Source organism: Lichenostomus cassidix, unplaced genomic scaffold, assembly GCF_008360975.1.
Source record: "Lichenostomus cassidix isolate B80296 unplaced genomic scaffold, HeHo_3.0 HiC_scaffold_39, whole genome shotgun sequence".
Taxonomy (NCBI): Eukaryota; Metazoa; Chordata; class Aves; order Passeriformes; family Meliphagidae; genus Lichenostomus; species Lichenostomus cassidix.
The window spans coordinates 941,403-967,955 of NW_028147446.1; the positions used below are offsets into that span (position 1 = coordinate 941,403).

Consider the following 26,553-nt stretch of genomic DNA (forward strand, 5'->3'; position numbering starts at 1 on the left):
ATCTCCATAATGGCCAAGACCTCTAGGGTGTCCAAGAGCTCTCTAGGGTTGCCAAGATCTCCATGATGGCCAAGACCTTTACAGTGGTCAAGTCATCTGTGGTGGACAAGTCCTCCATGATGACCAAGACCTCTGTAGTGGCCAAAAGCTCCATGGTGGCCAAGACCTTTAGAGTGGCCAAGACCTCCATGATGACCATCACATGTCCATAATGGCCAAGATCTCTAGGGTGGCCAAGACCTCCATGATGGCCAAAACCTCCATATTGGCCAAGATCTCTAGGGTGGTCAAGACTTCCATGATGGTCAAGACCTCCATGGTGACCAACACATGTCCATAATGGCCAAAACCTCAGTGATGGTCAAGATCTCTATGGAGGCCAAGACCTCCATGATGACCAAGACCTCTCTGGTGGACAAGTCCTCCATGATGACCAAGACCTCTGTAGTGGCCAAAACTCCATGGTGGCCAAGACCTCCATGATGGTCAAGACCTCTGTAGTGGTCAAGACCTCTGTAGTGGCCAAAAGCTCCATGGTGGGCAAGACCTTTAGGGTGGCCAAGACATCCATGATGACCAACACATGTCCATAATGGCCAAGATCTCTAGGGTGTCCAAGAGCTCTCTAGGGTGGCCAACACCTCCATGATGACCAAGACCTCTGTAGTGGCCAAAAGCTCCATGGTGGCCAAGACCTTTAGGGTGGCCAAGAGTTCCATGATGACCAACACATCTCCATGATGGCCAAGACCTCCATAATGGCCAAGACTTCCATGATGGCCAACACCTCTCTGGTGGACAAGACCTCTGTGGTGGCCAAAAGCTCTATGGTGGCCAAGGCCTCTCTAGTGGCCAAGACCTCCATGGAACCTCTCCAGCGGCCAAGCCCTCCCCGCTGACCCCGCTGACCACCGTGTCTCCACCCCAGGTTCGGACCGTCCAGCACGGGCTGCCCGCGAACCGCCAGGCGTGGCGGCAGATGACCGCCGAGGCTTACCGCAGCCAGGCCAACTCGGGCAACTTCCTGCACCTGGACGTGGCCAAAGGCGAGCTGCAGCCTGGGGACAGCCTGGCGGTCAATTTCCACCTCAAGACCAACAACAACCACGTCCGCGACACCGTGCCCTACTTCACCTACCTGGTGGGTTCCCGCGGCTGGCCGGCGGTCACTCGGCTTGACCGGCGGTCACTCGGCTTGACTGGTGGTCACTCAGCTTGACCAGTGGTCACTCGGCTTGACCAGTGGTCACTCAGCTTGACTGGTGGTCACTCAGCTTGACCAGCCAGATATCTGGGTGGTCACTCAGCTTGACCGGTGGTCACTCAGCTTGACCAGTGGTCACTCGGCTTGACCAGCCAGATGTCTGGGTGGTCACTCAGCTTGACCAGTGGTCACTCAGCTTGACCGGCCAGATGTCTGGGTGGTCACCCAGCTTGAGTGGTGGTCACTCAGCTTGACCAGCCAGATGTCTGGGTGGTCACTCGGCTTGACCGGTGGTCACTTAGCTTGACCAGCCAGATGTCTGGGTGGTCACTCAGCTTGACCGGCGGTCACTCAGCTTGACCAGTGGTCACTCAGCTTGACCGGCGGTCATTCAGCTTGACTGGCAGTCACTCAGCTTGACCAGCCAGATGTCTGGGTGGTCACTCACCTTGACCGGCGGTCACTCATCTTGACCTCCCGGCCACCCGGATGGTCACCGCGCCGGCGTTTCCCGCAGATCATGAGCAAAGGCCGCATCCTCCGCGCCGGCCGGCAGAAGCACGAGGCCGGCCAGAGCCTGGTGACCATGAGCCTGCAGGTGACCCCTGACCTCATCCCGTCCTTCCGCATCGTCGCTTACTACCACGTGCTGCCCGGCGAGATCGTGGCCGACTCCGTCTGGGTGGACGTCAAGGACACCTGCATGGGCACCGTGAGTGACCCTGATGGCCCCGGGGGGTCCTGGGGGCGTTGGGTGGGGCCTTGGAGGTGGCCGGAGTGGTGGCCCTTGAGGGGTTTGGGGGACATTTGGAAAGGTTCAGGTGGCCCTTGAGGGGTTTGGTGGACCTTGGACAGGTTCAGGTGGCCCTTGAGGGATTTGGTGGCCATTTGGAAAGGTTCAGGTGGCCCTTGAGGGGTTTGGTGGACCTTGGAGAAGATCAGGTGGCCCTTGAGGGACTTTGGACAGGTTTTGGTGGCCCTTGAGGGACTTGGTGGACATTGGACAGGTTTTGGTGGCCCTTGAGGGACTTGGTGGACATTTGGAAGCACCTGGGGGGCTTTTGGGGGTTCTTTGGAAGGGCTTGGGAGATCCCTGAAAGGTTTAGGAGGTCCTTGAGGAGTTTGGGAGGTCCTTGAGGAGTTTGGGAGGTTCTTGAGGGTCTTGGGAGGTCCTTGAGGAGTTTGAGAGGTCCTTGAAGGGTTCAGAAGGTCCTTGAGGGACTTGGGAGGTCCTTGAGGGGTTTGGGAGGTTCTTGAGGGACTTTGGAAGTCCTTGAGGAGTTTAGAAGGTCCTTGAGAAGTTTGGGAGGTCCTTGAGGGACTTTGGAGGTCCTTGGGAGGTTCTTGAGGGACTTGGGAGGTCCTTGAGGGGCCCTGGTGACCCAGATGGCCCAGGTGACCCTGGTAGCCCTGGTGACCCTGGTGACCCAGATAGCCCTGGTAGCCCTGGTGACCCTGGTGACCCTGGTGACCCAGGAGGCTCAGATGGCCCAGGTAGCCTTGGTGACCCAGATGGCCCAGGTGACCCAGGTGACCCTGGTGACCCAGGTGGCCCAGGTGACCCTGGTGGCCCTGGTGACCCAGATGGCCCTGGTGGCCCTGGTGACCCAGCCACAAAACCCACGGCCACCAACTGCCCATGGTGGGTCTGACTTGGGCTGGAAGGGACAAAGGTGGCTTTGGGGACACCCTGGGGACGTCACCGCCGTGTCCCTCCCGTGCCAGCTGGTGGTGAAGGGCGCGACAGAAGGTGACAATCGCGTCCACGACCCGGGGACACCGATGAGGCTGCGCATCGAGGGTGACCACAAGGCCCACGTGGGGCTGGTGGCAGTGGACAAAGGTGTCTTCGTCCTCAGCAAGAAGAACAAGCTCACCCAGACACGGGTGGGTGGCCTTGTCCCCGATGTCCCCAAGGGGTGGCTGTCATGGTTGTCCCTGTCCCCTGGTGGTGGCCATCATGGTTGTCCCCATCCCCGATGTCCCCTGGTGGTGGCCATGGCCATTGGTCCTCAGCAAGGAGAACCTCACCCAGACATGGGTGTGTGGCCTTGTCCCCAATGTCCCCAAGGGGTGGCCATCATGGCTGTCACCATCCCCATTGTCCCCTGGTGGTGACAATGGCCATCCCAGTGTCCCCATCATCCCTGGTGGTGACAATGGCCGTCCCAGCTGTCCCCATCATCCCCAGGTGGTGACAATGACCATCACAGTGTCCCCATCATCCCTGGCTGGTGACAATGACCATCCCAGCTGTCCCTGCCATCCCTGGCTGGTGACAATGACCATCCCAGTGTCCCCGGGTGGTGACAATGGCCATCCCAGTGTCCCCGTCATCCCTGGCTGGTGACAATGGCCGTCCCAGCTGTCCCCATCATCCCCAGGTGGTGACAATGACCATCACAGTGTCCCCATCATCCCTGGCTGGTGACAATGACCATCGCAGTGTCCCCATCATCCCTGGCTGGTGACAATGACCATCCCAGCTGTCCCCATCACCCCTGGCTGGTGACAATGACCATCCCAGCTGTCCCTGCCATCCCTGGCTGGTGACAATGACCATCCCAGCGTCCCCAGGTGGTGACAATGACCATCCCAGCTGTCCCCATCACCCCTGGCTGGTGACAGTGGCCATCACAGTGTCCTCATCATCCCTGGTGGTGACAATGGCCATCACAGTGTCCCCTTCATCCCCTGGTGGTGACAATGACCATCCCAGTGTCCCTGGCTGGTGACAATGACCATCACAGTGTCACCATCATCCCTGGCTGGTGACAATGGCCATCCCAGCTGTCCCCATCATCCCTGGTGGTGACAATGACCATCACAGTGTCCCCATCATCCCTGGGTGGTGACAATGACCATCCCAGTGTCCCTGGCTGGTGACAATGACCATCCCAGTGTCACCATCATCCCTGGTGGTGACAATGACCATCCCAGTGTCCCTATCACCCCTGGGTGGTGACAATAGCCATCACAATGTCCCCTGGTGGTGACAATGACCATCCCGGTGTCCCCTTGGTGACAGGTTTGGGACACGGTGGAGAAGAGTGACATCGGCTGCACGCCGGGCAGCGGCAGGGACAACATCGGGGTCTTCGCGGACGCTGGCCTGAGCTTGACCACCAGCGTCGCGCTGACCACACCCCAGCGGTCAGGTGGGACACTTGGGGACAGGGGGGTGGCACCTCGGGGACAAGGGGGTGGCACTTCGGGGACAGGGGAGGTGGCACTTCAGGGATGTGACATTTCAAGGGTGAGAAAGTGTGACGCCTCAGGGACAGGGGAGGTGGCACTTTGGGTATGTGACATCTTGGAGGTGGGGGAGGTGACACTTCAGGGATGTGACACCTCAGAGATGGGGGAGGTGACACTTCAGGGATGTGGCACCTCAGGGACAGGGGAGGTGACATCTCAGGGATGTGGCATTTCAAGGAGAGGAAAGTGTGACACTTCAGGGACAGGGGGGTGACACCTCAGGGATGTGACATCTTGGAGATGGGGGAGGTGACACCTCGGGGATGTGACACCTCGGGGATGTGACACCTCAGGGACAGGGGAGGTGGCACTTCGGGGATGTGACATTTCAAGGACAGGAAAGTGTGACACCTCAGGGACAGTGGAGGTGACACTTCGGGGATGTGACATCTTGGAGATGGGGGAGGTGACACCTCAGGGATGGAGGAGATGATACCTCAGGGATGGTTGAGGTGACACCTCGGGGATGTGACATCTTGGAGATGGGGGAGGTGACACCTCGGGGATGTGACATTTCAAGGACAGGAAACTGGGACACCTCAGGGACGGGGGAGGTGACACCTAGGGGTTGTGACATCTTGGAGATGGGGGAGGTGACACCTCAGGGATGGGGGAGGTGGCACTTTGGGGACAGGGAGGTGACACCTCAGGGATGTGGCATTTCAAGGACAGGAAAGTGTGACACCTCAGGGACGGGGGAGGTGGCACCTAGGGGTTGTGACATCTTGGAGATGGGGGAGGTGACACCTCAGGGATGGGACAGGTGACATTTGGGGGATGGTTGAGGTGACACCTCGGGGATGTGACATCTTGGAGATGGGGGAGGTGACACCTCGGGGATGTGACATTTCAAGGACAGGAAACTGGGACACCTCAGGGACGGGGGAGGTGACATTTGGGGGATGGTTGAGGTGACACCTTGGGGATGTGACATCCTGGAGATGGGGGAGGGGACACTTTAGGGATGTGACACCTCAGGGATGGAGGAGGTGACACCTCGGGGATGTGACATCCTGGAGATGGGAGAGGTGACACTTCAGGGATGTGACATTTCAAGGGTGGAGCAGTGTGACATCTCAGGGATGGGACAGGTGACCCTGAACTTTGGGATGTGACACTGTGGGGTGCTGACCATTGTCCCCTCTGTCCCCTGTGGGTCACTGTGGGTCACTGTGGGTCACTGACCATTGTCCCCTCTGTCCCCTGTGGGTCACTGACCATTGTCCCCTCTGTCCCCTGTGGGTCACTGTGGGTCACTGACCATTGTCCCCTCTGTCCCCTGTGGGTCACTGACCATTGTCCCCTCTGTCCCCTGTGGGTCACTGTGGGTCACTGACCATTGTCTCCTCTGTCCCCCATGGGTCACTGACCATTGTCCCCTCTGTCCCCTCTGTCCCCCATGGGTCACTGTGGGTCACTGACCATTGTCCCCTCTGTCCCCTGTGGGTCACTGACCATTGTCCCCTCTGTCCCCTGTGGGTCACTGTGGGTCACTGACCATTGTCCCCTCTGTCCCCAGAGCTCCACTGTGGGTCGCTGACCATTGTCCCCTCTGTCCCCTGTGGGTCACTGTGGGTCACTGACCATTGTCCCCTCTGTCCCCTGTGGGTCACTGACCATTGTCCCCTCTGTCCCCTGTGGGTCACTGTGGGTCACTGACCATTGTCCCCTCTGTCCCCTGTGGGTCACTGACCATTGTCCCCTCTGTCCCCCATGGGTCACTGACCATTGTCCCCTCTGTCCCCTGAGGGTCACTGTGGGTCACTGACCATTGTCCCCTCTGTCCCCAGTGGGTCACTGACCATTGTCCCCTCTGTCCCCAGTGGGTCACTGTGGGTCACTGACCATTGTCCCCTCTGTCCCCCATGGGTCACTGTGGGTCACTGACCATTGTCCCCTCTGTCCTCTGAGGGTCACTGTGTGTCACTGACCATTGTCCCCTCTGTCCCCTCTGTCCCCTGTGGGTCACTGACCGTTGTCCCCTCTGTCCCCTGTGGGTCACTGTGGGGTGCTGACCATTGTCCTCTCTGTCCCCTGTGGGTCACTGTGGGTCACTGACCATTGTCCCCTCTGTCCCCAGAGCTCCCCTATGGGTCACTGACCATTGTCCCCTCTGTCCCCAGAGCTCCAGTGTCCCCAGCCTGCCAGGCGCAAGCGCCGCTCGCTGGCCCTCGCCGAGTACAAGGGCACCAAGGGTAGGTGACACCACGGTGTCCCTTGTCCCCAGGAGCACTCTGGGGTGTCCCTTGTCCCCAGGAGCACTCTGGGGTGTCCCTTGTCCCTGGGGTCACCAGAGTGTCCCATGTCCCAGAGACCACCGAAGTGTCCCACGTCCCAGAGGCCACCAGGATGTCCCACACCCCCAAAGCCCCATGTCCCAAGAGCCACCAGTGTCCCACACCCCCAAGAGCCACCAGGATGTCCCACACCCCAATGTCCCCATACCCAAGAGCCACCAGGATGTCCCACACCCCCAAAGTCCCCATGTCCCAAAGGCCACCAGAATGTCCCACAACCCCAAAAGCCACATTCCCAAAAGCCACCAGAATGTCCCACACCCCCAAAAGTCCCATGTCCCAAGAGCCACCAGAGTGTCCCACACCCCCAAGAAGCCACCAGGATGTCCCACACCCCAATGTCCCCATGTCCCAAAGGCCACCAGAATGTCCCACACCCCCCAAAAGCCACCAGAACGTCCCCACCCTGCTGTCCCCATGTCCCAAGAGCCACCAGAATGTCCCACACCCCAATGTCCCCATGTCCCAAAGGCCACCAGAATGTCCCACACCCCCAAGAGCCACCAGAGTGTCCCACACCCCAATGTCCCCATGTCCCAAAAGCCACCAGAATGTCCCACACCCCAAAACCCACCCCACCACCACCACCGCTGTCCCTCTGTCCCTCAGCGGCCGAGTACTCGGACAAGCTGGAGCGGAAGTGCTGCGAGGACGGCATGAAGGAGAACCCGATGGGACACGGCTGCGAGCAGAGGACAGCGTACATCCAGGAGGGCCAGGCCTGCGTCCGCGCCTTCCTCGACTGCTGCACCTTCATCACGGCCAAGCGCGACCAGCAGAAGAAGTCGCCGACCGCCGGCCTGGCCAGAAGCAAGTGTTGGGCTGGGGGGGGTGGGAGAAGGTTGGGTGGAGGTTGGGTGGTCTTGGGTGGTGTTTGGGGGTTCCTTGGTGAAGGTTAGGTGGACCTCGGGAACTTCTTGGGTGTTCCTCAGATGTTCCTTGGTGAAGGTTAAACCAAACCAACCTTGGGTGTTCCTCAGATGTTCCTTGGGAGGAGGTCAGGTGGACGTCAGGAATTCCTTAGGTGTTCCTTGGTGAAGGTCAGGTGGACCTCAGGAACTTCTTGGGTGTTCCTCGGGTGTTCCTTGGTGAAGGTTAGGTGGACCTCAGGAACTTCTTGGGTGTTCCTCAGATGTTCCTTGGTGAAGGTCAGGTGGACCTCAGGAACTCCTTAGGTGTTCCTGAGATGTTCCTTGGTGGAGGTCAGGTGGACCTTGGATGTTTCTTTGGGTGTTCCTTGGATTTTCCTTGGGTGAAGGTCAGGTGGACCTCAGGAATCCCTGGGGTGTTCCTCAGATGTTCCTTGGTGAAGGTCAGGTGGACCTTGGGTGTTTCTTTGGGTGTTTCTTTGGACTTTCCTTGGGTGAAGGTCAGGTGGACCTCAGGAATTCCTTAGGTGTTCCTTGGTGAAGGTCAGGTGGACCTCAGGAACTCCTTGGGTGTTCCTCAGGTGAAGGTCAGGTGTCCCTCAAGTGTCCCTCAGGTGAAGCTCAGGTGTCCCTCAGGCGTTCCTTGGCCATCCTTGGCCAACCCTTGGATGAACATTGGGCAACCCTTGGGTGGCACTTGGGTGGCCTTGCTTGGGCAAGACAAGGAGTGGCACTGAGGTGACACTGGGGTGACACTGGGGTGGCACTGAGGTGACACTGCGGTGGCACTGGGGTCATCCCGGCTCCACTCAGGGGTCACAGCCCTGAGGCCACGCTCGCGAGGTCCGATGCCACCGCCCCCAGGCCAGGAGGACGACGATCTCTTCTCGCCGGACGATGACATCGTCTCGCGGAGTCTCTTCCCCGAGAGCTGGCTGTGGCAGGTGGAACATCTCACCGAGGCGCCCAACGACCTGGGGTGAGCCTGGACCTCCTGTCCCACCACTGTCCCACCCCATGGCCCACACCCCACCCCACACCAACCCCAAAACACACCCCAAACCAACACCCCCAAACCACACCCCCACCCCATGTTCCGGTCTGGGGATGGTCATCCTGTGTCCATCCAGCTTGGACAGCTCTGGAGACCCCAAAACTGGTTATGGTCACCCCAAAACTGGTTGTGGTCACCCCAACTCCACCACTGTCCCACCCCATGGTCCGGTCTGGAGGTGGTCATCCTGTGTCCATCCTGTTTGGACAACTCTGTAGACCCCAAAACTGGTTATGGTCATTCCTAAACTGGTTGTGGTCATCCCAAAACTGGTTATGGCCACCCCAACTCCACCACTGTCCCACCCCATGGTCTGGTCTGGGGATGGTCATCCTGTGTCCATCCAGCTCGGACAGCTCTGGAGACCCCAAAACTGGTTGTGGTCACTCCTAAACTGGTTATGGTCACCCCAAATCCAGACATGGTCACCACAAACCTGGTTATGGTCACCCCAACTCCACCACCGTCCCACCCCATGGTCCGGTCTGGGGGTGGTCATCCTGTGTCTGTCCCGCTTGGACAGCTCTGGAGATCCCAAAACTGGTTATGGTCACTCATAAACTGGTTATGGTCACCCCAAAACTGGTTGTGGTCACCCCAAATCCAGACATGGTCACCCCAAAACTGGTCATGGTCCCCCCAACTCCACCACCGTCCCACCCCATGGTCTGGTCTGGGGATGGTCATCCTATGTCCATCCTGTTCAGACAGCTCTGGAGACCCCAAAACTGGTTGTGGTCACTCCTAAACTGGTTGTGGTCATCCCAAAACTGGTTATGGTCACTCCTAAACTGGTTGTGGTCACCCCAAATCCAGACATGGTCACCCCAACTCCAGACATGGTCACCCCAAATCCAGACACGGTCACCACTGACCCCCTGGAGCTGGCTGAGGACCACCTGTGGTCTGCTCAGGGGTCATCTCCAAGCTCCTGGTCCTACCTGGGGGTTTGGGACATCTTTGGTGACAAGGGAAGTCCCGCTGTGGGTTTGGGACATCTTGGGGACAAGGGACATCCCGTGGTGACATCCCCTCAGCCTGGCTGGGGTGGTCCATGTCCCTCCTGGTCACTCCTGTCCTCTCCAGGGTCTCGGCCAAGACGCTGCCTGTGTACCTGAAGGACTCCATCACCACCTGGGAGGTCCTGGCCGTCAGCCTGTCCCCATCCAAGGGTATGGGACTTGAGGGATCTCCTAAAGCTTGGGAGAAGTCTATGGGACTTGAGGGATCTCCTCAACCTTCTGAGAACTCCTTGGACTTGAGGGATCTCCTAGAGCTTGGGAGAAGTCCATGGGACTTGAGGGATCTCCTAAAGGTTTGGAGGACTCCTGGGACTTGTGGGATCTCCTCAACATTGGGAGGAGTCCATGGACTTGTGGGATCTCCTAAAGCTTGGGAGAAGTCCATGGGATTGAGGGATCTCCTAAACCTTGGGAGGACTTGTGGGACTTGTGGATTCTCCTAAACCTTGGGAGAACTCCTTAGGTCTTGAGGGATCTCCTCAACCTTGGGAGGACTCCTGGGACTTGATGGATCTCCTAAACCTTGGGAGAACTCCTTAGGTCTTGAGGGATCTCCTCAACCTTGGGAGGACTCCTGGGACTTGATGGATCTCCTAAACCTTGGGAGAACTCCTTAGGTCTTGAGGGATCTCCTCAACCTTGGGAGGACTCCTGGGACTTGATGGATCTCCTAAACCTTGGGAGAACTCCTTAGGTCTTGAGGGATCTCCTCAACCTTGGGAGGACTCCTGGGACTTGATGGATCTCCTAAACCTTGGGAGAACTCCTTAGGTCTTGAGGGATCTCCTCAACCTTGGGAGGACTCCTGGGACTTGATGGATCTCCTAAACCTTGGGAGAACTCCTTAGGTCTTGAGGGATCTCCTCAACCTTGGGAGGACTCCTGGGACTTGATGGATCTCCTAAACCTTGGGACAATTCTTTGGGATTCAAGGGATCTCCTGAACTTGGAGGACTCCTATGAACCTGAGGGATCTCCTAAAGCTCGGGAGAATTCCATGGGCTTCTGGGGATGTTCTGAACTTGGGAGGGCTCCTGGGACTTGATGGATCTCCTCAACCTTGGGAGGAGTCCATGGGTCTTGAGGGATCTCCTCAACCTTCTGAGAGCTCCTTGGACTTGTGGAATCTCCTAAAGCTTGGGAGAACTCTTTGGGATTCAGAGGATCTCCTAAAGCCTGGGAAGACTCCTGGGACTTGATGGATCTCCTAAACCATGGGAGGACTCCTGAGACTTGAGGAATCTCCTAAAGCTTGGGAGGAGTCCGTGGGACTTGATGGACCTCCTAAACCTTGGGAGAAGTCCATGGGACTTGAGGAATCTCCTAAAGCTTGGGAGGACTCCTGAGACTTGAGGGATCTCCTAAACCTTGGGAGAAGTCCATGGGACTTGAGGGATCTCCTAAAGCTTGGGAGGAGTCCTTGAGCCTTGATGGATCTCCTAAAGCTTGGGAGAACTCCTTAGGTCTTGATGGATCTCCTTAACCATGGGAGGACTCCTGAGACTTGAGGGATCTCCTAAACCATGGGAGGACTCCTGAGACTTGATGGATCTCCTAAACATTGGGAGGAGTCCATGGGACTTGATGGATCTCCTCAACCTTCTGAGAGCTCCTTGGACTTGTGGAATCTCCTAAAGCTTGGGAGAACTCTTTGGGATTCAGAGGATCTCCTAAACCCTGGGAAGACTCCTGAGACTTGAGGGATCTCCTAAACATTGGGAGAAGTCCATGGGACTTGATGGATCTCCTCAACCTTGGCACAACTCGTTTGAGGGTTTGAGGAATCTCCCAAACCTCACAAAGCCTCTCAGGTCCCTCAGAAGGTCTCGGTGCCACCTCAGCGCCACGAGGTGTCCCCAACCCCCTGGTGTGTCCCCACCGCAGGTCTGTGCGTGGCCGACCCCTACGAGATCACGGTGATGAAGAACTTCTTCATCGACCTGCGCCTGCCCTACTCGGTGGTGAGGAACGAGCAGGTGGAGATCCGCGCCATCCTCTACAACTACTGGCTGCACGAGATCACGGTCAGCTGGGGACGTGGTTTTGGGGTCCCACCACCTTCTCCGGACGTGGTTTTGGATCCTGCTCAGGTGTCCCCTCCCCGTGTGACCGCGGCGTCCCCTCTGTCCCCGCCCAGGTGCGCGTGGAGTTGGTCCACAACCCCGACCTGTGCAGCGCCTCGACGGCCAAGCGGCGATTCCAGCAGACGCTGCGCGTGAAGGGCGAGTCGTCCCGCACCGTGTCCTTCGTCATCGTCCCCCTCAAGCTCGGACTGCTGGACATCGAGGTCAAGGCCGCCGTCCGCGGTCAGTACGGCGACGGAGTCAAGAAGAAGCTCCGAGTTGTGGTGAGTGGCCGTGGTGGTGGCCTTGACGTGGCCGTGGTGGTGTCCTGGGATGAAGGGTTGTCCTCTCAGGATGGCCACTGAGGTGTCCTTGAGGTGTCCGTGGTGTTGTGTCCATCCTCACCCTGGGATGAAGGGTTGTCCCCTCAGGATGGCCATTGAGGTGTCCTTGAGGTGTCCGTGGTGATGTGTCCATCCTCACCCTGGGATGAAGGGTTGTCCCCTCAGGATGGCTAAATGTGGCCTCCTAAGGATGTCCCAGCGTGTCACCTGAGTGACCATTGTGATGTCCCCAGCGTGGTGACATCACCATGTCCATCCTCACCCTGGGATGAAGGGTTGTCCAGGATGGCCATTGAGGTGTCCTTGAGGTGTCCGTGGTGTTGTGTCCATCTTCGTCCTGGGATGAAGGGTTGTCCCCTCAAGGTGGTCAGGTGGCCTCCTGGGGCTGTCCCAGTGTGTCACCTGAGTGACCATTGAGGTGTCCCTAAGATGTCCATGGTGGTGTGTCCACCTTCACCCTGGGATGAAGGGTTGTCCCCTCAGGATGGCCTGAGTGACCATTGAGGTGTCCCCAGGATGGTGACGTCACCATGTCCACCTTCACCCTGGGATGAAGGGTTGTCCCCTCAAGGTGGTCAAGTGGCCACCAGTGTGTGACAGGGGGTACTGGTTCATACTGGTTCATACTGGTTCATACTGGGAGGTCTCTCCCAGCTGCTCTGGAGGGGTTGGGCAGGTGGGACCCCAGACCAGCCCCACCTGAGCTCCACCTCAGACCTACCTGAGCTCCACCTGAGCTCCACTACAGCCCCACCTGAGCCTCACCTGAGCTCCACCTGAGCCCCACCTGAGCTCCACCACAGCCCCACCTCAGCCCCACCACAGCCCCAGCTCCACCTGAGCTCCACCTGAGCCCCACCTCAGCCCCACCTGAGCTCCACCTCAGACCCACCTCAGACCCACCACAGCCCCACCTCCACCTGAGCTCCACCTCAGCCCCACCTGAGCTCCCCCTCAGCCCCACCTGAGCTCTACCTGAGCTCCACCTCAGCCCCACCACAGCCCCACCTCCACCTGAGTTCCACCTCAGCTCCACCTGAGCCCCAACTCAGCCCCATCACAGCCCCACCTCCACCTGAGCTCCACCTGAGCTCCACCTGAGTTTCACCTGAGCTCCACCTGAGCCCCACCTGACCCCACCTGAGCCCCACCTTTACCTGGGCAGCCCGAGGGGATGCGGCTGGAGAAGACAGTGAAGATCGTCGAGCTGGACCCGCAGAAGAAGGGAGTCAGTGAGTGACCACCATGGCCAGGCTTGGGGACAAGGGACAGTCCACTGTGGGTTTGGGACATCTTGGGGACAAGAGAGGTCCAGCTTGGGGACATCTTGGGGACAAGGGACATCCCACTGTGGGTTTGGGACATCTCTGGGGACAAGGGACAGCCCACTGTGGGTTTGGGACATCTTGAGGGTCAGTGGAGGTCCCATTGTGGGTTTGGGACATCCTGGGGACAAGGGACATCCCACTGGGGCTGGGACATCCTGGGGACAAGAGAGGTCCAGCTTGGGGACATCTTTAGGGACAAGGGACATCCCACTGGGGCTGGGACATCCTGGGGACAAGAGAGGTCCAGCTTGGGGACATCTTGGGGACAAGGGACATCCCACTGTGGGTCTGGGACATCTTTGGGGACAAGAGAGGTCCAGCTGTGGGTTTGGGACATCCTGGGGACAAGGGACACTCGACTCTGGGTTTGGGACATCTTTGGAGACAAGGGACAGCCCACTGTGGGTTTGGGACATCTCTGGGGACAAGGGACATCCTGGTGTGACCATGGGAGGTCTGGAGGGACAAGGGGCGTCGTGGTGTGACCTGGGAGTTCCTGGTGTCACCCTGGGAGGTCTGGAGGGACAAGGGACATCCTGGTGTGACCATGGGAGGTCCTGGTGTGACCATGGGAAGTCTGGAGAGACAAGTGACATCGTGGGAGGTCTGGAGGGACAAGGGACATCCTGGTGTGACCATGGGAGGTCTGGAGGGACAAGGAACATCGTGGTGTGACCCTGGAGGGACAAGGGACATCGTGGTGTGACCTGGGAGCTCTGGGGGTCACCATGTCCACCCCACGCCACAGATGGGGTGCAGGAGGAGAAGGTGAAGGCCGCTGACCTCTCGGACATCGTCCCCAACACCGAGTCGGAGACCAAAGTCAGCATCCAAGGTGAGCGCCGGGAGGGGACAGCGGTGGGGACAACCCCGGGAGGTTGTCCTCTCAGAGCGGTCAGGTGTGGCCTGGTGGCGCTGTCCCAGTGTCACCTGAGTGGTCATCGTGGTGTCCCTGGGGTGGTGACGTCACTGTGTCCACCTTCACCCTGGTGTGAAGGGTTGTCCCCTCAAGGTGGTCACGTGTGACCTCCTGGGGCTGGCCCAGCGTGTCACTTGGGTGGCCACCAAGGTGTCCCTGGCACGGTGATGGGGACAGGTGGGACGTCCTGGGTTGGTGGGACAGGTGGAACATCTTGGGATGGGACAGGTGGGACATCTCAGGGTGGGACAGGTGGGACATCTCAGGGTGGGACAGGTGGGACATCCCGGGTTGGTGGGACAGGTGGGACATCTTGGTGTGGGACAGGTGGAACATCTCAGGGTGGGACAGGTGGGACATTTTGGTGTGGGACCGGTGAGACATCCTGGGCTGGTGGGACAGGTGGAACATCTCAGGGTGGGACATCTCAGGGTGGGACAGGTGGGACATCCTGGGTTGGTGGGACAGGTGGGACATCTTGGTGTGGGACAGCTGGGACATCCTAGGTTGGTGGGACAGGTGGGACATCTTGGGATGGGACAGCTGGGACATCTCAGGGTGGGACAGGTGGGACATCCCAGGGTGGTGGGACAGGTGGGACATCCAGGGTTGGTGGGACAGGTGGAACATCTCAGGGTGGTGGGACAGGTGGAACATCTTGGGATGGGACAGCTGGGACATCTCAGGGTGGGACAGGTGGGACAACCCAGACGCTGAGATGTCCCCTGGTGTCCCAGGCAACCCGGTGTCCATCATCGTGGAGAAGGCCATCGACGGCGCCAAGCTGAAGCACCTGATCGTCACCCCGTCGGGCTGCGGCGAGCAGAACATGATCGGCATGACCCCGACGGTCATCGCTGTCCACTACCTGGACAAGACCCTGCAGTGGGAGAACTTCGGCGTTGACCGCCGGACAGCGGCCATCGAGCTGATCAAAAAAGGTGGGGATGGTCCCACTGACCAATGGCCTGGAGGTCACTGGTGGTCTGAAGCCACCACTGGCCACTTCTCACGTTGACCAATGGTTGGAGGTCACTGGTGGCCTGAAGCTACCCCTGGACACTCCTTGTGCTGGTCAATGGTTGGAGGTCACTGGTGGCCTGAAGCCGCCCCTGGCCACTTTTCACATTGACCAATGCCTGGAGGTCACTGGTGGCCTGATGCCACCACTGGCCACTTCTCACATTGACCAATATCTGGAGGACCTTGGTGGCCTGAAGCCACCCCTGGACACTCCTCGTGTTGGTCAATGGTTGGAGGTCATTGGTGGCCTGAAGCCACTCCTGGACACTTCTCACATTGACCAATGGTTGGAGGACCTTGGTGGCCTCACGCCACCCCTGGACACTCCTTGTGTTGGCCAATGGTTGGAGGTCACTGGTGGCCTGAAGCCACCACTGGCCACTTCTCACACTGACCAATATCTGGAGGACCTTGGTGGCCTCAAGCTACCCCTGGACACTCCTCTCGTTGGCCAATGGTTGGAGGTCACTGGTGGCCTGAAGCCACCACTGGCCATTTCTCACATTGACCAATATCTGGAGGACCTTGGTGGCCTGATGCCACCCCTGGACACTCCTTGTGTTGGCCAATGGTTGGAGGTCACTGGTGGCCTGAAGCCACCCCTGGCCACTTCTCACATTGACCAATGGTTGGAGGTCACTGGTGGCCTGAAGCTACCGCTGGACACTCCTTGTGTTGGTCAATGGTTGGAGGTCACTGGTGGCCTGAAGCCACCTCTGGACACTCCTCAAAGTGACCAATGCCTGGAGGATATTGGTGGCCTCAAGCCACCCCTGGACACTCCTCTCGTTGGCCAATGGTTGGAGGTCACTGGTGGCCTGAAGCCACCTCTGGACACTTCTCACATTGACCAGTGGTTGGAGGACCTTGGTGGCCTGAAGCCACCACTGGCCACTTCTCACATTGACCAATGGTTGGAAGTCACTGGTGGCCTGAAGCCACCACTGGCCACTTCTCACATTGACCAATATCTGGAGGACCTTGGTGGCCTCATGCCACCTCTGGACACTCCTCAAAGTGACCAATGCCTGGAGGACCTTGGTGGCCTGAGGCTACCACTGGCCACTTCTCACACTGACCAATATCTGGAGGACCTTGGTGGCCGTGAAGCCACCTCTGGACACTCCTCAAAGTGACCAATGCCTGGAGAACATTGGTGGCCCTGAAGCCACCTCTGGCCACTTCTCACACTGACCAATGCCTGAAGGACCTGGAGGCCACCACTGTCCACCCCTTGACCAGCCACCATCTCCCGCAGGTTACACCCAGCAGTTGGCCTTCCGCAAACCGGACAGTTCCTACGCCGCGTTCCTCAACCGACCGTCCAGCACCTGGTGAGTCCCACCAGCCTCACCTGGGCCAGGTGACAGGTCCACCACACTCAGCTGTCCCACCACCAGCACCCTCACCTGGGCCAGGTGATAGGTCCACCACGCTCAGGTGTCCCACCACCACCTGGGCCAGGTGACAGGTCCACCACACTCAGGTGTCCCACCACCACCACCACCACCACCTGGGCCAGGTGACATGACCACCATGCTCAGGTGTCCCACCACCACCACCTGGGCCAGGTGACAAGTCCACCATGCTCTGGTGTCCCACCACCACCACCACCCTCACCTGGGCCAGGTGACAGGACCACCATGCTCAGGTGTCCCACCACCACCACCACACTCAGGTGTCCCACCACCATCTCCACCACCCTCACCTGGGCCAGGTGACAGGACCACCACGCTCAGGTGTCCCACCACCATCCACACCTGGGCCAGGTGACAGGTCCACCACGCTCAGGTGTCCCACCACCCCCACCTGGGCCAGGTGACAGGTCCACCACGCTCAGGTGTCCCACCACCACCACGTGTTGTCCCCAGGCTGACCGCCTACGTGGTCAAGGTGTTCGCCATGGCCAGCAAGCTGACGGACATCGAGCACAGCCAGATCTGCGGTCCGGCCAAGTGGCTCATCCTCAACAAGCAGAAACCGGACGGAGTCTTCCAGGAGGACGGACCGGTCATCCACAAGGAGATGGTGGTATGGGGACACCTGGTGGTCACCGGTGGTGGACGAAGGTCGGGTGGAGGTTGGGGGAAGGGTGGGAGGGTCTCGGGTGGTTCTGGGTGGAGTTTGGGTGAAGATCAGGTGTTCCTTGGGTGAAGATCAGGTGTTCCTTGGGTGTTCCTTGGGTGAAGATCAGATGTTCCTTGGGTGAAGGTCAGATGTTCCATGGGTGCTCCTCAGGTGAAGTTTGAGTGTTTTTTGGACAAAGCTTGGGTGAAGAGCAGTTGTCCCTCAGGTGAAGGTCAGGTGTCCCTCAGGTGAAGGTCAGTTGTCCCTTTGGTGAAGGTCAGATGTTCCTTGGGTGAAGATCAGGTGACCCTTGGGTGTTCCTTGGATGAAGTTTGGGTGGTTTTTGGACAAAGCTTGGGTGAAGGTCAGTTGTCCCTCGGGTGAAGGTCAGGTGTTCCTTGGGTGAAGATCAGGTGTTCCTTGGGTGAAGGTCAGATGTTCCTTGGGTGAAGGTCAGTTGTCCCTCAGGTGAAGGTCAGATGTTCCTTGGGTGTTCCTTGGGTGAAGATCAGGTGTCCATTGGGTGAAGATCAGGTGACCCTCAGGTGAAGGTCAGATGTTCCATGGGTGCTCCTCAGGTGAAGTTTGGGTGGTTTTTGGACAAAGCTTGGGTGAAGATCAGGTGTCCCTTGGGTGAAGGTCAGGTGTCCCTTGGGTGAAGATCAGGTGTCCCTCAGGTGAAGCTCACATGTTCTTTGGGTGTTCCTCGGGTGAAGTTTGGGTGGTTTGGGGACTTTTTTGGGTGTTTTTTTTTAACTTTCCTCGGGTGAAGCTCAGGTGGACCTCAGGAGTTCCTTAGGTGTTCCTCAGGTGAAGTTTAGGTCGGTTTTGGGTGGTTTTGGTGTGTTTCTTAGGTGGGTTTTGGGTGTTTTTGAGTTCTCCTTGGATTTTCCTTGGACTTTCTTGGGGTGAAGCTCAGGTGGACCTCAGGAATTCTTTGGGTGTTTTTTGGGAGAAGTTTGGGTTGGTTTTGAGTCTTCCTTGGGGTGAAGGTCAGGTGGACCTCAGGAACTCCTCAGGTGGACCTCAGGAGTTCCTCGGGTGAAGTTTGGGTTGGTTTTGGGTGGGTTTTGGGTGTTCCTTGGTTGTTTTTTGTTGTTCCTTGGGTGAAATTCGGGTGTTTTGGGTTTTTTTTGGTGGTTTTTGGGTTTCACTTGGATTTTCCTTGGACTTTCTTTTGGTGAAGGTCAGGTGGACCTCAGGAACTCCTCGGGTGTTCCTCAGGTGAAGTTTAGGTCGGTTTTGGGTGGTTTTGGGGTGTTTTTAGGTGGGTTTTGGGTGTTTTTGAGTTCTCCTTGGTGGTCACGTGGACCTCAGGAACTCCTTGACCATCCTTTGGGTGAAGTTTGGATCAGATCGGGTGGTTTTTTTGGGTTGGTTTTGCGTGTTTTTTGGCCGTTCCTGCGACGTTCCCGGGTTGAAGATCAGGTGAACTTCAGGTGTCCCTCAGCTGTCCCTCAGCTGTCCCTCACCCCACTCAATCACAGATCTCCAGAACAACCTCCAACCTCCAGACCACCCAAACCCTCCAGAAAACCCCAAAATCCACCTTTTTTCCCCATTTCTCCACCCCAGGGCGGCTACGCCGGCGCCGAGCCCGAGGTGTCCCTCACCGCCTTCGTCCTCGTCGCCCTGCTGGAGGCCAAGGACATCTGCAAGGACCACATCAACGTGAGTCCCACCGCCGCCGCTGCCACCCGAGGGTCCCCAAACCCTCACGGAAGCCACCTGAGATCCCAGATTGTCCCCTCCTGTGTCCCCAGAGCTTGGAGGGAAGCATCAACAAAGCCGCTGAGTTCCTGACCAGGCGCTACGAGCAGCTGGCCCGGCCCTACACGGTGGCCTTGGCGTCCTACGCGCTGGCCCTGGCCGGGAAGCTCAAGACCGAGAGGCTCCTCGTGAGGCACTCCAAAGGTGATGTCCCACCTGGGGTCGGAAATTGGGGTGGGAGGAGGTGGTTTTGGGTTCTCCTGAGATCTCCAAAGGGTTCTCATGAGGTTCTCCAAAGGTGATGTCCCAACAGGGGTTGGAATTGGGGTGGGAGGAGGTGGTTTTGGGTTCTCCTGAGATCTCCAAAGGGTTCTCATGAGGTTCTCCAAAGATGATGTCCCAGCAGGGGTCGGAATTGGGGTGGAAGGAGGTGGTTTTGGGTTCTCCTGTGGTTCTTCAAAGGTGGTTTTGGGTTCTCCTGAGGTTCTCCAAAGATGATGTCCCAACAGGGGTCGGAATTGGGGTGGAAGGAGGTGGTTTTGGGTCCTCATGAGGTTCTCCAAAGGTGGTTTTGGGTTCTCATGAGGTATCTCCAAAGGTGGTTTTGGGTCCTCACAAGGTTCTTCAAAGGTGGTTTTGGGTCATCATGAGGTTCTTCAAAGGTGATGTCTCACCTGGGGTTGGAATTGGGGTGGAAGGAGGTCGTTTTGGGTTCTCTTGAGGTTCTTCAAAGGTGGTTTGGGGTTCTCCTGATGTTCTGGAGAACTTCAGCCTCACCCGGGGCTGGAATTCAGGGTCAGGGAAGGTGATTTTGGGTTCTCCAGAAGTGGTTTTGGGTTCTCCTGATGTTCTCCAAAGGTGGTTTTGGGTTCTCCTGATGTTCTGCAGAACTTCAGCCTCACCCAGGGCTGGAATTCGGGCTCAGGGTAGATGGTTTTGGGTTCTCCTGAGGTGGTTTTGGGTTCTCCTGATGTTCTCCACAACTTCAGCCTCACCCGGGGCTGGAATCTGGCACGAGGGCGAGGTGACCACTCAACCCCCCGATGTCCTCGATGTCCCCTCTGTCCCCTCAGGCGGCGCCGGCGTCAGCTGGGAGGAGCGCAACGCTCGGACCTACAACATCGAGGGGACCTCCTACGCCCTGCTGGCCCTGCTGGAGATGGACAAGTCCGAGCTGGCCGGGCCGGTGGTCCGCTGGCTGGCCCAGCAGAACTACTACGGAGGAGGCTATGGATCCACCCAGGTGGGACATCTTGGGGACATCTCAGGGACATCCTTGGGGTCACCCCTGGGGACATCTCGGGGTCAACGCTGGGGACACTTTGGGGACATCTCGGGGACATCTCGGGGTCACTTGGTGGCTCTGGGGATGGCAGGGAGGACATCTGAGGGGGTTTGGGGTCACCAGGGGTGGGATTGGTGGGTTTGGGGACATCTGAGGGGGTTTGGGGTCACCAAGTGACCTTTGGAGGGGTGGAGGTTGTCCTTTTGGGGACATCTCTGGTGGCACAGGAGTCCGAAGGTCACTCGGAAGCTCTTGGTGGCTCTCCACCAGTGTCCCCAAGCCCAGGTGACCCCAGGTGACCCCAGGTGACACTGCTGTCCCTTCAGGCCACCATCCTGGTGTTCCAAGCCCTGGTGACCCATGGTGACCATGGTGACCATGGTGATCCCAGCTGACCATGGTGATCCCAGCTGACCCCGGGTGACCCCAGTGTCCCCACTGTCCCCTCAGGCCACCATCCCAGTGTTCCAAGCCCTTGCCCAGTACCAGGTGGTGACCATGGTGACCATGGTGACCCTGCTGTCCCCTCAAGCCACCATCCTGGTGTTCCAAGCCCTGGCCCAGTACCAGGTGGTGACCCTGGTGACCATGGTGACACTGCTGTCCCCACTGTCCCCTCAGGCCACTATCCTGGTGTTCCAAGCCCTGGTGACCCATGGTGACCCGTGATGACCCATGGTGACCATGATGACCCTGCTGTCCCCCCAGGCCACCATCCTGGTGTTCCAAGCGCTGGCGCAGTACCAGCTGGACACACAGCTGGTGTCCCCAAGCCATGGTGACCCATGGTGACCCCAGCTGACCATAGTGACCCAGCTGACCCCTGATGACCCCAATGTCCCCAGTGTCCCCTCAGGCCACCATCCTGGTGTTCCAAGCCCTGGCTCAGTATCAGGTGTTGTCCCCAAGCCATGGTGACCCCAGCTGACCCTAGCTGACCCCAATGTCCCCAATGTCCCCTCAGGCCACCATCCTGCTGTTCCAAGCCCTGGCTCAGTACCAGGTGGTGACCATGGTGACCATGCTGTCCCCAATGTCCCCTCAGGCCACCATCCTGGTGTTCCAAGTCCTTGCCCAGTCCCAGGTGGACACATAGCTGGTGTCACCAAGCCATGGTGACCATGGTGACCCCAGCTGACCATGGTGACCCTGCTGTCCCCAATGTCCCCTCAGGCCACCATCCTGGTGTTCCAAGCCCTGGCTCAGTACCTGGTGGTGACCCTGGTGACCCCAGTGTCCCCAATGTCCACAATGTCCCCTCAGGCCACCATCCTGGTGTTCCAAGCGCTGGCGCAGTACCAGGTGGTGACCATGGTGACCATAGTGACCCCAGCTGACCATAATGACCCCAGCTGACCCCAGGTGACCATGGTGACCCTGCTGTCCCCTCAGGCCACCATCCTGGTGTTCCAAGCCCTTGCCCAGTACCAGGTGACAGCACAGCTGGTGTCCCCAAGCCATGGTGACCCTGCTGTCCCCACTGTCCCCTCAGGCCACCATCCTGGTGTTCCAAGCCCTGGTGACCCATGGTGACCCTGATGACCCATGGTGACCATGGTGACCCCGCTGTCCCCACTGTCCCCCCAGGCCACCATCCTGGTGTTCCAAGCCCTTGCCCAGTACCAGGTGACAGCGCGGTCCCAGCAGCAGCTGGAGCTGGACGTCTCGGTGTTGCTGCCGCGCCGCGCCAGCCCCGTCAAGTACCGCATCGAGAACCGCAACGCGCTGGTGGCGCGCTCCACCGAGGTACGGGGACACCGCCCTTGTCACTGTCACCTGCCATTGTCACCTGCCATTGTCACCTGGCATTGTCACCGCTGGGACTCTTCATGTCCTGTCCCATCGCCATGGCCTTGGATGTCATTGTCCCTTCGTTGTCATTGTCCACTCTGTGTCCTCTCAAGGCCTGGGATCTTGTCACCCTGTCACCTGTCACTGTCACCTGTCATTGTCACCCTGTCACCTGTCACTGTCACCTGTCACTGTGTCATCTGTCACCTTCACGTCCTGGGATAATCCTGTCCTGTCGTTGTGGTCTTGGTTGTCATTGTCCCTTCGTTGTCATTGTCCCTTCTGTGTCGTGTCCACTCTGTGTCGTGTCACAGCCTGGGATGTCCCAGGATGACCTTGTCACTTGTCACCTGTCATTGTCACCTGTCACTCTGTCATGTGTCACGTTCATGTCCCAGGATAATCCTGTCCTGTCACCATGGCCTTGGATGTCATTGTCCCTTCGTTGTCATTGTCCCTTCCATGTCATGTCCACTCTGTGTCCTCTCAAGGCCTGGGATGTCCCAGGATGACCTTGTCACCTGTCATTGTCACCTGTCATTGTCACCTGTCTGTCACCTGTCACTCTGTCATGTGTCACGTTCGTGTCCCAGGATAATCCTGTCCTGTCACCATGGCCTTGGTTGTCATTGTCCCTTCCATGTCCTGTCCCCACCATCCCCTGTCCCTCCTGGGGATGTCCCCATGTCCCCTGTCCCCTCCTGATGTCCCCTGTCCCCCAATGTCCCCTGTCCCCTCCCGATGTCCTTTGTCCCCTGTCTGTCCCCAATGTCCCCGATGTCCCCTGTCCCCTCCTGATGTCCCTTGTCCCCCCAGTGTCCTTTGTCCCCTGTCCCTCCTGGGGACATTCCCCGTCCCCTCCCGATGTCCCTTGTCCCCTCCCAATGTCCCTTGTCCCCCCGATGTCCCCTGTCCCCAGTGTCCCCTGTCCCCCTCCTGATGTCCCCTGTCCCCTCCTGGTGACATCCCCTGTTCTCTCCCAATGTCCCCTGTCCCCTCCTGATGTTTTCTGTCCCTCCAATGTCCCTTGTCCCCCCGATGTCCCTTGTCCCTTCCCAATGTCCTTTGTCCCCTGTCCGTCCCCAATGTCCCCAATGTCCCCCATCCCCTCCTGATGTCCCTTGTCCCCTCTATGTCCTCCTCTATGTCTCTGCCCTTTTCCTAATGTCTCTTGTCTCTGTCCTCCATGTCTCTACCTCTTTCCCGATGTCCTTGTCCTCCTAATGTTCCTGTCCCTCCCCATGTCCCTGTCCTTCCTGATGTCCTCCCTGTCCTCACGTCCCTCCTGATGTCCCCTGTCCCCCCGATGTCCCCTGTCCCTCTCAATGTCCCTTGTCCCTCCTGGGGACATCCCCTGTCCCTCCCCATGTCCCCTGTCCCTTCCTGATGTCCCCTGTCCCTTCTCAATATCCCCTGTCCCCTCACAATGTCCCCTCCTGATGTCCCTTGTCCCCTTCTGGTGACATTCCCTGTTCTCTCCCAATGTCCCCTGTCCCCTCCTGATGTTCCCTGTCCCTCCAATGTCCCTTGTCCCTCCCGATGTCCCTTGTGCCCTCCCAATGTCCTTTGTCCCCTGTCCGTCCCCAATGTCCCCAATGTCCCCAATGTCCCCCGTCCCCTCCTGATGTCCCTTGTCCCTTCCCAATGTCCCCTGTCCCCAATGTCCCTTGTCCCTTCCCAATGTCCTTTGTCCCCTGTCCGTCTCCAATGTCCCCAACCCCCGGCCCTTCCCAATGTCCCCTGTCCCCTCCCGATGTCTCCTGTCCCCTCCTGATGTCCCTTGTCCCCAATGTCCCCTGTCCCTCCCAATGTCCTTTGTCCCCTGTCCCTCCTGGGGACATTCCCTGTCCCTTCCTGATGTCCCTTAGCCCCTCCTGATGTCCCTTGTCCCCTCCTGGTGACATCCCCTGTTCTCTCCCGATGTCCCTTGTCCCCTCCCATGTCTCCTGTCCCCTCACCATGTGCCTTATCCCCTCCTGATGTCCCCTGTCCCCTCCTGATGTCCCTTGTCCCTCCCGATGTCCCCTCCTGATGTCCTTTGTCCCCTGTCCCCCTCGATGTCCCTTGTCCCCTCCCGATGTCCCCTGTCCCCCTAGATGTCCCCTGTCCCCTACAATGTCCCTTGTCCCTCCCAATGTCCTTTGTCCCCTGTCCCTCCTGGGGACATTCCCTGTCCCTTCTCAATGTCCCCTGTCCCCTCCTGATGTCCCCTGTCCCCAATGTCCCTTGTCCCTCCCAATGTCCCCTGTCCCCTCCCGATGTCCCCTGTCCCCAATGTCCCTTGTCCCCCCCATGTCCCTGTCCCCCAGTGTCCCGTCCCACCAATGTCCCTACGTCCCTGTCCTCCAGGACATCCTGTCCCTAATCTCCTAATCCCCAATGTCCCTGCTCCCCAATGTCCCCTGTCCCCAGTTTCCCCATTCCACAATGTCCCCTGTCCCTTCCCAATGTCCTTTGTCCCCTGTCCCTCCTAATGTCCTTTGTCCCCTGTCCCCAATGTCCCCTGTCCCCCCCAATGTCCCCTGTCCCCTCCTGGTGACATCCCCTGTCCCCAATGTCCCCTGTCCCCTCAGACCAAGCTGAACGAGGACTTCACGGTGAAGGCGGAGGGCGTCGGCCAGGGGACAATGACAGTGGTGACAGTGTACCACGCCAAGGTCCCTGAGAGGGACAACAAGTGTGACAAGTTCGAGCTCAGCGTCACCGTGGAGGACGTGAACATGGGTGAGTCCCCAGCTGTCACCTCCCTGTCCCCAAAGTGTCACCCGGAGAGCTCCCGGTGTCCCCTGGGTGTGACCCGTGTCACCTTTGATGTCACCTCGTTGTCACCTTTGATGTCCCTTTGATGTCACTTCATTGTCACCTCATTGTCCCCTTTGATGTCACCTTGATGTCCCCTTTGATGTCCCCTTTGATGTCACCTTGATGTCCCTTTGATGTCCCCTTTGATGTCCCCTCATTGTCCCATTGATGTCCCTTTGATGTCATCTCATTGTCACGTCACTGTCCCCTTGATGTCCCTTTGATGTCCCCTCATTGTCCCCTTTGATGTCCCCTTGATGTCCCTTTGATGTCCCCTCATTGTCCCCTTTGATGTCCCCTTTGATGTCACCTTGATGTCCCTTTGATGTCCCCTTTGATGTCCCCTTGATGTCCCTTTGATGTCCCCTCATTGTCCCCTTTGATGTCCCCTTGATGTCCCTTTGATGTCCCCTTGATGTCACCTCATTGTCCCCTTGTTGTCCCCTTTGATGTCACCCCATTGTCCCCTTTGATGTCCCCTTGATGTCACCTCTGATGTCACCTCTGATGTCCCTCTGATGTCCCTTTGATGTCCCTTTGATGTCACCTCATTGTCCCCTCATTGTCTCCTTTGATGTCCCTTTGATGTCACCTTGATGTCCCCTTGATGTCCCTTTGATGTCCCCTTGATATCACCTCATTGTCCCCTTTGATGTCACCTCATTGTCCCCTTTGATGTCCCTTTGATGTCCCCTTGATGTCACCTCATTGTCACCTCATTGTCATCTCATTGTCCCCTTGATGTCCCTCTGATGTCACCTCGTTGTCCCCAACCAGGCAAGGAAGAGGAGGATATCATCAGGTCCATCAAGATCAACATCTGCACCAGGTGGGGACACTGGGGACATTGGGGACAGTGGGAACATTGGGGACATTGGGAACATTGGGGACATTGGGGACAGTGGGGACATTGGGGACAGTGGGGACATTGGGGACATTGGGGATATTGGGGACCTTTGGGACATTGGGGACAATGGGGGCACTGGGGACAATGAGGATATTGGGGACATTTGGGGACAATGGGGACATTTGGGACAATGGCGATATTGGGGATATTGGCGACATTGGGGACATTGGGGACACCCTGGGGACACTTTTGGGGGGTTGGGGACACCTTGGGGAAGTTGGGGACACCCTGGGGACACTTTGGGAAACCTCGGGGACACCTTGGGGACATTGGCGACACTTCGGGGACATCTGGGACTCTTTGGGGACACCTTGGGGGAAACTTGGGGAGGGGTTGGGACACCTGAGAACACCTTGGGGACACCTTGGCGGCACTTTGGGGACACTGGGGACACACTGGGGACACTGGGGACACACTGGGGACATTGGGGACACCTTGGGGACACCCTGGGGACACCTTGGGGGAAACTTGGGGACACCTGTGGACACTTTGGGGACACCCTGGGGACATCTTGGGGACATGGGGACAGCTTGGGGATGGCTTGGGGACAGCCTGGGAACAGCTTGGGGACAGCTTGGGGACAGCTTGGGGACAGCCTGGGGACAGCTGA

The 26,553-nt window shown here is 58.4% G+C and overlaps 2 protein-coding genes across 2 annotated transcripts in view; one reads left to right on the forward strand and one right to left on the reverse strand.

Moving 5' to 3' along the window:
- LOC146422633 (procollagen galactosyltransferase 1-like) overlaps positions 1-154 on the reverse strand; it is a 33,942-nt gene extending 33,788 nt beyond the window's left edge. Inside the window, exon 1 of the mRNA XM_085045771.1 lies at positions 83-154. Within this exon, the coding sequence (XP_084901897.1) occupies positions 83-154 (72 nt within the window). The remainder of the gene's footprint in view (positions 1-82) is intronic.
- Positions 155-211: 57 nt separating this feature from the next.
- LOC146422634 (venom factor-like) lies at positions 212-26,553 on the forward strand. The gene is made up of 24 exons (XM_085045772.1): positions 212-332; positions 804-1,141; positions 1,722-1,916; positions 2,930-3,091; positions 4,233-4,362; positions 6,586-6,657; positions 7,369-7,569; positions 8,493-8,607; positions 9,769-9,854; positions 11,589-11,728; positions 11,842-12,051; positions 13,277-13,343; positions 14,188-14,274; positions 15,096-15,299; positions 16,640-16,715; positions 17,253-17,412; positions 19,024-19,119; positions 19,212-19,362; positions 20,232-20,401; positions 21,707-21,748; positions 22,070-22,189; positions 24,808-24,958; positions 25,814-25,892; positions 26,550-26,553. Exons 1-24 carry the CDS (start codon positions 212-214, stop codon positions 26,551-26,553), a joined length of 3,177 nt encoding a protein of 1,058 aa, XP_084901898.1.